This window comes from Stegodyphus dumicola, chromosome 3 (assembly GCF_044657685.1).
Source record: "Stegodyphus dumicola isolate Sdum_Otavi_A_Nest chromosome 3, ASM4465768v1".
Lineage (NCBI taxonomy): Eukaryota > Metazoa > Arthropoda > Arachnida > Araneae > Eresidae > Stegodyphus > Stegodyphus dumicola.
Window position 1 is genome coordinate 159,963,589 of NC_140770.1, and position 12,302 is coordinate 159,975,890.

Here is a 12,302-nt window from a genome sequence, read left to right on the forward strand (position 1 = left end):
TTTTTAGAATAGAGAAGGGGAATTTATGTTGCTAATTTGATCTTTTATATATTCTTTATTTTTCTTACAAACATATATATATACAGTCAAAAGTCTTTAATCCGGACTCGTCGGGACTTCGGCGATTCCGGATTATCGGTTTTTTCGGATTATAGATCATCAATTTAAATCCGGTAAGATGGCATGCAGAAATTATAAAATTAAAAATATGAAACCATAATTTATGAAATAAAGAGCAATTATGATCTAAAGGATATCAAAATGTACAAAAAAAAGCTTAAAATTTATTTGTTTACTTTATTAAACATTTCTTTCAATGCGCACATGCGAAAAGCATACATTACGCATATTCGAAACCGGAAAATTGCAACCAGAAAACTATTTGATGCATATTCGTGATATTTATTTCAAATTACGAGGAATTTGATTTAAATCATATCAAAGATGGAGTACATCGAGATGAAATACTACATTTAGTAAGTAATTATAAGCTGAATAAAATAAAAACGTCTGCTCTGAAGATAAGGATAGTGCTGACAGATCAATTTCCAGTTCATTGCGAGCCGCGATGTCCTTCCCCCCCCCACAGAGCAGCATGAAATTGATAAACAGATTTTGGAATGATTAGAGAAACGAAGGATATGCCTTTTTTTGCAGCAATTCCACTTTTTGTTTAATGGGCTTCGAAACATTCTTTCGCTTTGTAGATCCTTTACATATTAGTAAATATATATCAGAAATTCTATTTGACATAATCAAAAGTTCAAGCTTACTTTTATAAAACTGCTCTAACAGTCTGCAAAAAATAATAAGCGGGATCCAATTAGAAGATTAAGGAACAACGCAATCTGCAACATTAACTTAATTAGATAATTTTAGTTTAGTCCGTTGTACATTAAACGCACATGCGTAAACGTATTATGCGCATGCGCAGAAAGTTTGTAGCTTTGAGGTCCAGATTATAGATCATTCCAAATTATGGACATCCGGATTAAAGACTTTTGACTGTATATATGTTTGTACAATATATATATATATATACACTCAAAAGTTATTAATCCGGACTCGTCGGGACTTCAGCGATTCTGGATTATCAATTTTTCTGGATTGTAGATCATCAGTTTAAATCTGGTAAGATGGCATGCAGAAATTATAAAATTAAAAATATGAAACCATAATTTATGATATAAAGAACAATTATGATCTAAAGGGTATCAAAATTTACAAAAAAAAAAAAAAAAAAAAAAAAAAAGCTTAATATTTATTTGTTTACTTTATTAAACATTTCTTTCAATGCAAGTTGTTTAAGTTGCTTCATTTTTTGTGCTAATAATTTCTCTTTAATTCTATAAACAGACATAAATTCTTGTTCGCTACGAAGTTCCACTGTTCAAGTCCTGTAATTGCTGTGCTGAGAATACCCACTAACTTGTCAAACGAAATTTTTTCGTTTTCAATAACCTCTGTGTCACTTTCTTCACTTTTGGAAGCAAATTATAATGACAAGGAATTTGATTTAAATCATATCAAAGACAGAGTACATTGAGATGAAATACTACATTTAGTAAGGAATTATAAGCCAAATAAAATAAAAACATCTGCCCTGAAGATAAGGATAGTGCTGACAGATGAACTTCCAATTCATAGCGCGCCGCGGCGTTCCCCCCCCTTGCCGCAGAGCAGCGCGAAATTGATAAACAGATTTTGGAATGATTAGAGAAATGAGGGATATGCCTTTTTTTTTTTTTTTTTCCAGCAATTCCACTTTTTGTTTAATAGACTTTGAAACATACTCTCGCTTTGTAGATCCTTTACATATTAGTAAATATATATCTGAAATTCTATTTGACATAATCGAAAGTTCAAGCTTACTTTTATAAAACTGCTCTAACAGTCTGCAAAAAATAACAAGCCGGATCCAATTCGAAGATTAAGGAACAACGCAATCTGCGACATTAACTGAATTAGATAATTTTAGCTTAGCTTATACCGTCTGTTTTACATTAAACGCGCATGCGTAAACGTATTGTGCGCATGCGCACACGCATATTCGCAGCGGTAAAGGTCTTACAAAGTTTGTAGCTTTGAGGTCCGGATTATAGATCATTCCAGATTATGGGTGTCCAAATCAATGACTGAGAAATTTCAAGTACTGAATTTTATAGTATTTAGCATTGATTTCAAAGTTAGCAGAATTTACTTTTGGGCATTGTTCTAACATAGGTACTTTGACACAAAATCAGACTTTTCCTGAAATGACATACCAGCTGTTTTCCATATTTTGATTCTATGACTCAAATTATGCCAAAGTTGCAAGTTTTGTAAAAATCGCACGAGTAGTTTTTAAAAAAATTAGCTCTCAACATTTTAGCTTCTCCATGTTAATTGAATTTGGTATATATCTATTGATATATATATATTTTAATACTTATTTAATTCTTCCTTTCTTATTACAAAATTTAGGTTCATTCCAAATAAAATTCACCCATTTTTTATGATTTATTCTTAAAATTTGTATTTTTAAATAATTTTTATACATTTTTTGAAAAAAAATTTTCATTGTAACCTGTAAAATGTTTACCATTGTGGATGAAGTAGATGTATTTCTAAGCATACCTGCAAATTTTTTTTTTTATTCAAAATTTCCTAAGATATATGTGAATTTACATTTTGGCACATTTTGAAGTTTGGCTTTGTCATAAGCGATAATAACGTCAAATGTGGTTTACATACATTGCTAAAGTTATTTGAAAGAATTCAATTTTTTGTCTTTATTCGTCTCATTCAGAATGAAAGGGAAATTCATTATCATAAATTAAGAATTTTGCCAAGTGAATTAATTATTCTTGGTGCAAATTAAAAAAAGTGCGGCAAGATAATTTTTAAAGTTTCTCGGTAAATTTCTCACCAAAATTTACAAAATATAATATTGCAAAATATAATATCTATCTTTCTATATTTCAATTCTACGACTCAAATTATCATAAATAGAATTGAAATATAGAAAAAAAATGGTATATTATTTCAGAAGTTTGATTTTGTGTCAAAATACCTATGTTAGAATAATTCTTTATAAATGAATATAACATAAAACCTAAATCGCACTTTCGAGACATGGAAAACACAAGTTAAATTTCAACAATCAGTCCAGTAGAGTGGGAGATACAGGACTATCCCCCCTTTTTTGTGCAAGGTGTACAAATATTTTCATGTTTTCAGTTATTTATGTTGGTAAGTAGAAGGTATGCAAACATTTTCATGCATTCAAGTATTTTATATTTAATTGGTACATGTTATTAAAAAGGTAATTTGTAAAATTTGCAAAAATTGACTTTATTAAAATAAAGAATGTTATGACTTTTATGAAAATTAAAGCATCTTTATTAGTCCAAAGGGGCTTTGTCCCCGAAGGACTATTGTTTTCGTTTTGCGATTTTGTGTTGGTTCACTATAAATGTCCGTTTCACTTTTCAAACTGTTGCCACCAAATGTTAAAGTCCTGCATTATATTTGAAGAAATTAAATAACGAAAAATTGCCTAAATGTATGTATATTTCTCTCATTGTGATAAAACAACAGTACATAGAGCCATTGAATTTTGAATGACGTAATCCTACTACGAGTATGGGCATGTGAAGCCCAATACGCTCAATTTGAAACTATTTTGTGATATTGCTGTTGAACTGAATTTTATGATTTAAGTGTGAAGAGCATGATATTTAATAAATAAATGTAACAGACAAAATGTTAAAAAAACACCCCTTTGGACATAATTTAAAATCTGAAAACTCAGATTTTGTTTGCTTTTTTTTTTTCGCATCAGATTTAATACTTTTTTTTTTTTTCTACGGAAGGCTTTGTTTTCTTTCAGCATAAATCGTTTTGCACGAATATATACTGTAGAAGAGACATAATTACTTGATAATTTTTCCTGCTTATTACGTGTGTATATTCATTATGCACACTCAAGAAGGTGAGGAAAGTTGTTCTGGTTGAAAGCAAAATTCATGGAACCTTTGCTGTATGATTTAATAATTTTGCTTTGATCATATTAAGCAATCGTATTAGGTTTCTTTGTTTTATCATTATTTAAAATGGATAAATGTAATTCAAAATTTCAAATTTAAACAAAATTAGCAAAGTGCAGTTTTTTTAATGTTGTACGTTTTATATATGTGTGGTTACATGTAGATATTTTGAATACAGATTAAGTGTTCTTAAAAGTATCTTTTAAATTATGTATTTTAAAAACAAGCTAATTCTTAAGCTCCCTCTCTCCCCAAATAAAAGTGCAGACATTTTAGTGAAATGTATTGATACAGCAAAGTTTAATTCTTGATTGAATTTATCAGTTGTTGGATATTTTGTTTTATAGGATGTCACATAAACCAAGTATCTTGGAGATTCACTGAAATTTCCAAGATTGTGGATAGGTCTTCCAATATGTTGAGTTGTACATAAAAGCCAGACCTGACACTTGGAGTCACTGAAATTTTTGTTTAAGATGAGATGTTTTACAGTACCTGGGGAGGGAGGATCTAATTAAATGTCGCTTGCATTGAATATGCTTTAGTAGTGTCACAAAATCAACTGAATTTTTATGTTGTAAAAATGGAGTTATTTGAAACAAATACTCTAAAATTTCTTTTGATGGATGACTTATGAGACATCTTGATTTGATTTTAGTGCTTCTTTTTATGTTACTTATAGGATGGGAAATCCATGGAGCGTAAAAAATAAATAGCATATGTTTTTCTTGAATTATTGTATAAATAGTCACACATTTTTTAATTACAATGTGTATATCCTGTCTATTTCAGGTTTTCAAAAGCAAGTTGGATAACCTCAGAAAATTAACGAGAGATCTGTTTGAACGTGTCAAGGAACACAGAGAAAGACCAGAAGCATTAAAGGCTTTAAAAGACATGCTTAATATCAGTCAAGTATTTTTAGCCTCAGCTCGTAATATGAGTGAAGATGACCAAATATTTACAGAAGTAGAATTAAAAACTTTGGATAATTTGATAACCGATACAAAGGTAATTAGCAATACACAAATTGGAATTTTTTTTTATTTACCTTTTTAAAGTTCATTTTGAGAAGTATTCATTAATGCTTGTCATTTTTATAAAGAAAAAACTTCGGAGGAAAAGTAGACTTATTATTTCTTTCAGATAGAAAAAATAATTTTATGACCATTTTGTTAAAATTTTACAGTATTCTCTATAATTGATATTAGAAAATGATTTATATTATAATAAAATAATTTTTAAGTAATTTTCAAATACGCATGTCTAGATATTATGAGAAATCTAATTTGGATTAATTTGCTTCTGATTTGAACCATGCTGAGAGTTTTTTTTACACATGAGGCAAATCTCGAATCAGGCATCCCTACTAAATTTTTATTTATTCATGCTGTCCTGAGAAAATATACACATAGAGATAAAAATGTTTTTGAATAAGAGTGAATGTTTTTATTTAATTAATTACAAATTTTAAAACTTATAATCCAAAGCTAGCATAATGTATTAAAATACAATTAAAAAAAAAGAAAATGCACAATAAAAAGAAAAATTAAATTCATTTTTCTTTTTTTCCCTTGCTTCTTTTTCTGTTATAAATATTTTAATAATTTTATATTCATTTCATAGAATGGCCATATTCATCAGCTGTTTTTCTGAGAATTAACTTTAGTAATTTTTAGTTAGCTTACCAAATAATTACTCAAATAAAGTTCTCATACTCAAAATCATAAATTGTCCAGTTTATAGATTTTGATTGAGTTTTGAGGAATAGTTTCTCCATAACTACACCTTTCTATAAAATTGCGATTAAAAGAAATTGTCCACATGTTATGCAGTAATGAGCTTTTAAATTTTGGTTTGTTCTGTTGAATTTTTGAAGATGGCTGATGGAATTCACGTGTTTGTTCTTTTGATGTTTATTCCATTTTTGTCCCACTTATTACCTCTGCATGAATCAGCTTTCTGTAGCTGCTTCTTTTTCCATGGGTTTTACTTCCATGTACAAAGTAAAGAAAGTATTGTAATCGCGAAAAATTCCGGGTTTCATATTTCAGTGAAAATATCCATTTTGACCAAATATCAAATCAATATTGATATTGCAATTTAATGATGTTTTTGCATCAATATCAAATGCAATTTGATGTTTTTGCATGACATCTGTACATAAGGATAGAATAAAGGACTATTTTTTCCCAAACAAAGTATTAAACTGATCTAAAATGGATAAATAAGAGATTTTTTTTCATGGCGTCTGTGCATACGTACATAGCTCGCATAGCTCAAAAATAAGTAGCCTCAGAAAATTGAAATTTTGTATATAAAACTGCTATAACATGTAGCTGTGCACTTCCCTTTGTGGTTGGAAATGGCCACATCAAAAGTATATACATATATAAATTCATAATAAAAGTAATTAATATATATATATATACACACACACACACACACTCTGTTACTTGGGTCAGAGAGCTCAGTTTCTTTCTTTCTTTCTTTTTTTTTTTTAAATTCATATAAGCTGGTAAATTGTTGGTTCATTGGTTGCTAGTAATTCTTTTGCTGTTTCCTCTTTGATATTGCTTCTCAACCTGCAGAAGTTGTCTGTTTATTTATCAACTAAAAATCCAACTTTCTTCTTCTTTTATATAATTTTCTTTACTAGTTTTCCTCAGCTTCCTGAATTTTATTCCATTTACTTTTCCTCAATCATGATATCTACATATAATCGTAGATATCAATGATTAAACTTGTGAGCTGACTGACACAATTTTGAATGATTTTAAATATTGTATGGAAGCAGTGAAAAATAAGCAAACTTTAAATAAATATATACAAATATGTATTTATAACTGATATATTAAAAGTTTTTTTAATTCATCAGAAAGATGTCTCTATTTATATCTATCCATTCTTGCCATTGTGCCCGACATTGCAGTATATACCTCTCTGAAGCTTAACTGTTGTCTAGACTGAAAATGCCCAAGCCTAGGGCCCAGATTTTAGGGGTCTCAAATTAAATGATTTCTTATAACCCTCTTATTTTCTTTCTCTCATACACATGCACATACACACACACACACACATACGCAAATAAAAAAAGGGAGGGAGAACGAAAGAAAAAAAAGAAGACAAAAAAAAGAGGGAAGAGCCTTGGAAAGTATGTCTTTAAGGTCCCAGGCTTTTTTAATGCTGCATTGTAAGACTACATGAAATATCACCCTTTTCTTCTGTCATCTGCATTCCTGCCTATCATAACAAGCTATTGTATTGTCACAATATTCAAATATAAAATGTATCAATTATTCTTGTGCCAGCCTACATAACAAAAATGCTACATATTATGACTACAGAACTAGAGCAATCACATTTCTTTAATGTGTTTCATTTCCTAGAAGCAGACAAAGTAACAGCAGGCTCAAATGTGGCTACTAATAGCCCACCACTCTGAAAAAATTCAAGATACACAGTATAGGTTTATCATGATTATAATACATATTTAAATATGCATCATATAATATCACATTCAGGGAGTGAGTATAAGATTTAAGCTTCTGATTTTGCTAGTCACTGTTTTCCGTATGTGAAACAGCTTTTGTTAAAATTATTTCAGAATTTATCAGCTTTTATTTTCCACTAAATTCTTACCCACCCTTAGTTAAGTGGCTAAGATTCCTACTAGCATATCATCCAGTTTGAATTCCTAGTGGTTGAACAAACTGGTTACATAAGATTTTAATGATTTTCTGAAATATAATACGAATATGTGAGAATATCTGTTTGAAATCCTTTCTGAAAATTTCACTTCTTTTATTAGCCCATGAATGGTTGGGCAATAATAAATTGCATATCTATTTCTTCTACACATTTCTAAATTTTTGAGAAATAGATACATCTGTTTTAACTGGTACCCGCCAATATATTGCTGATAAAATGTTGGTACTGTTTAGTGATGAAATATATTTTTTAACTTCAGCAGATTTCTGACTATTTAGCAGTTGTATTAAAAATCACTTTGAATAATTACTCTTTATGCTTTGCCTCCTTCAACATGAACTGTGTTAGATAAGACGACAAATGAATTATCTTCCAATTTGTATTCTAATATTTTATTGCTTATTGTTAGTATTACATTTTTATTGTACATTTTCTGCTGCATTTTCCCAATATTTTGGCAAAATAACACACGTCTGGAAATAATGGATTGCAACCGCATTTTTTTGGGAGGGAGGGGGCTATTAAATGCATGATGCAAAATTCACTAAAATTAATATAAAGTGAACAGACATTGTTCTGTTCTAAGTATCTTGGGAAAGTCTGGTTACCAAAAAAATGACAAAATATAGTTTATGTGCTTTCTGTAATTGATCTGAAATTGTTATATCTCCCCAAAAAAAGAGATAATCAATAATTGAATCATCTGAATTCTCATTGTAGTAGAAGAATTCAGAACAACTTTTAAGGTTGCTATATACATGCAGGAATCTTTTGGTAGTATTTTTAATGGTTTTTCAAAAGTTATCTGCTAATACACAAGCACTAAGAAATAGGTTTTTGTTCATTTGGATCATTTTTATCTGACCCATATGTGGGGAAAAACATTACTGTTTGTCTAAAGATAATGTTCATAGCAGCAATTTTATATGGCAATGACTGCATAATTTTAGAATTGAAAAGTATGAAATAGTTATGTAGTATATTGGGTTAAACCTTAAGATTTCACATTTGTTCAAATAACCCCTCAGGGGGATCACTTTTGTGAGTACGGGTGTGGCAATCCCGAGGTACCCTAGCCCTTCAGGGGATCATCTTCTTGGTGAGACGGGTGTCACGATGCTGGAGCCCCAATGATCTTTCCTCTTTTCCCTCTCCTCTTGGCTGGAACTTTTTCCCTTCCCTTCTCCCTTGTGGTTTCTCTCTACGGAGTTTGGGGCTCGTCACGAGAGGCTGGAACAGATCTTATTTCTAGTTTTCGAGTGGCGAGAAAACTGCCCACTTGTTTGCTGTGCGTGGAGACCCGTGTCGCTGGAAAGGAGGGTCCTGGTAGTTGAGGGGCGAGGTACTGTCCCCAACACACTACTTTGGCCTCTGCTTCAGCTAAACGGGAGGCACCTTAGTCGTCCTCACGGGTGTCAATCGGCTGGTCACTAGTCCTTGTGTCAGTGGCTTGGGGTCAAGCTCTCGGGAGTACCTGCTTTCGGGAAAGCCGACTGTGGGGCTTCAGTTTGCGTATAGGTCCGGCTAGCCCTAACACAGGAATCTGTGTTCCCTTGTTGAGCTCCGTGGTGGACGGGGCCGTCGGACCCGAATCTTATCTCTTTCAAACATGGCTTCACTTTTTATATTAAAAAAAAACTGATACAAACGAAACTAAACAAGAAATAGAAATTATTGACAAATCCATTAACAAAAAGATCCGTACCGATGCAAATGCAAAGGAAACTACTGAAAATCCGCGCTTCCTAGTTGTCTCTAGCCCTTCTGGTGAACTGCAAAAGATGTCTCCTTTTCTAGTAAGCAAATACATTAAATCATGCATAGGTGAGCCAAAGAACATTAAGCGTCTCCGTTCTGGAGACCTGCTTATAGATACCGTTTCGGCCACCCAGTCTGCTTCACTTTTGAGTCAAACCAATTTTGGACAAGTACCTATAACTGTGTCAGCACACAAAACACTTAACTTCTGTAAAGGTGTGATCTCGGAAATCGACCTTATGCTTGTTTCAGAAGAAGAGTTGGTTTCTGAGTTCGCTGACCAAAAGGTTTGTGCTGCTAAGCGGATCAAGATGCGTAAGGAAGGTCAGTTGATCGACACAAAACACGTGATCCTGACCTTCAAATCGCGTGATCTGCCAAAGAATATAAAGGCTGGGTATCTAAACTGCCCCGTAAGACCGTATATTCCCAACCCAATGCGATGCTTCCAATGCCAGCAATTTGGTCACTCTAAAACATCCTGTCGTGGCAGCCTGACGTGTGCTCAATGCTCGTCGGTTGGTCACGATAGTGAAAATTGCACTGCTGCAGCATTGTGTGTAAATTGCAAAGGCGATCATCCGGCATTTTCTCGTTCTTGTCCAAAATGGAAAACAGAAAAGGAAGTACAGACGACAAAAGTCACTAGAAACATCTCCTACGCAGAAGCCAGAAGGCTGGTTCAAAGCACACAGCTTCAACCAAATAGATCATATGCTAGTGCCGTTAAAGCAACACGGACCGTTGCAACTCAAACATTGATAAATGCACAGATTCCTCCAAATAAAACCCAGAAGCATGCAAGCCAGAAAAAGGAAACTCCGACTCATGTAGTACAAAAACAAGAAATAGCAATCCAGAGCAAATCCAAAAATGAGCCTTCAAAAATAGAAACAAAAAACAGAAGCAATAGTAATAGTTCATTTGAGGATATGGTATCTGAATCTTTAGATTCAGATAGTATGGAAGTAGAAGAGGGGCTAGATCTTCCCGAGCATCTACTTCCACGAAAAACAAAAAAGCAGCACAGAAAAAACAAACATGAATTATAATGGCTACCCTGATCTCTTGGAACTGTCGCTGATTCCACCAAAATTTTCTCGACATCAAAAGTATAGTCAAAGTTCATCACCCTGTGTGCTTGGCAGTACAGGAAACAAATCTGAAACCAGATCAACCAGCAAAACTTCGGAGGTTTTCTTTTGTCAGGAAAGATAACCTTGAAGGTGAACGTGCCTGTGGAGGTGTAGGTCTTCTCACCTCACTCGACTATCCCTCAAGTTTCCTTCCTTTGACGATATCCCTCCAAGTTGTCGCTATACAAGTAAATTTTCATATTGTAGTTTCAGTTGTTTCTCTTTATTTGCCTCCTAATGAGCACATTGATCAGGAAGATTTAAATTGTCTTATAGAGCAGCTGCCTGAGCCTTTCATCATAATAGGAGATTTTAACGGCCATAATCCGCTCTGGGGTAGTAAAGATACAAATTGCCGAGGAAGACAAATTGAGCGAATGATCGAAGATCATAGCCTTCGTCTCCTGAATAATGGGCAGAATACTTACTTCCATGAGCCTTCAAGGACATTCCATGCTCTCGACCTTGCCATCTGTTCACCATCTCTGTTGCCATTTTGCACCTTTAGTGTCGGTAATGATCTTTACAACAGCGATCATTATCCTATTTTTGTGTCTTGCACGAAGAGGAGCAAACCCCATGTCGAGACTCCCTTGGTTTATACTGGACAGGGCAGACTGGGATCTCTTCTCTTCCATTGCAGAGCTCACAGATGAAATGGTAGAAGATGTGCATATCGATGATGCTGTTGAAGCTGTTACAAATACTATTATTGAGGCAGCTATGCTTTCCATTCCTAGAACATCAGGAAAAATACTGAAATATTCGAAACTGTGGTGGAATCGCGATTGTCATGAAGCACTGAAAAAACAGAAAAAAGCATGGGGTATTTTTCGTAGATATCCTACTCTGCGAAACCTCATTGCATTTAAAAGAGCCAAAGCAAACGCACGAAAAGTAAGGAGGCAGAGCCAAAGGAATTCTTGGATTTCCTTTGTGTCATCAATTACATCCTCTACGCCTAGTAAGCGGGTTTGGGAAAGAGTTCGAAAAGCATGCGGAATATATAAAAACCACTCACTTTCCTTTTTGGAAAAAGATGGCCGAGTGATTAGCTCCATAGAAGAAATTGCGAATACTATCGGTGAGACATTTGCTGCCGTTTCTTCCAGCAGAAACTATTCACCTGCATTTCTCTCTATCAAGCAGCACTCTGAAATAAATCCCATTGCATTCAACTCGTCCAAATCTGAGCCTTACAATAGAGCATTTACTATGCTGGAATTAAAGAGAGCTTTATTGCAGACACATAGGTCTTCTCCGGGTCTTGGTGGCGTGAATTACGAAATGCTAAAACATCTGTCCTACAAGTCACTGACTGCCCTCCTCACTCTTTACAATAGAGTGTGGAAGGAGCGTATTTTTCCCAGTGCGTGGAGGAGAGCTGTTGTAATTCCTATTGCTAAGCCAGGGAAAGATCCAAGGAATCCATCGAACTATCGGCCAATTGCCCTTATGAGTTGCGTATGCAAACTGTTTGAAAAGATGGTAAACAGCCGCCTAGTCTACTTCTTGGAAAAGAATGATATTATATCGCCTTATCAGAGCAGTTTTCGAAAGAGAAGAACAACTGTAGATAACATGCTCCTCTTAGAGACATCTATTCGAAAAGCATTTGTAAGAAGAAGCCACCTTGTCTTGATATTCTTTGACATTGAAAAAGCTTATG

The 12,302-nt window shown here is 33.4% G+C and overlaps 1 protein-coding gene across 2 annotated transcripts in view; it reads left to right on the forward strand.

Moving 5' to 3' along the window:
• The window catches only part of Grp170 (hypoxia up-regulated Grp170 co-chaperone protein), a 100,768-nt gene that overhangs the window by 74,222 nt on the left and 14,244 nt on the right, over positions 1-12,302 (forward strand). For both annotated transcript variants that reach the window (XM_035364251.2, XM_035364252.2), the window contains exon 17: positions 4,821-5,039. In XM_035364251.2, coding sequence (XP_035220142.1) covers positions 4,821-5,039 — 219 coding nt within the window. The remainder of the gene's footprint in view (positions 1-4,820; positions 5,040-12,302) is intronic.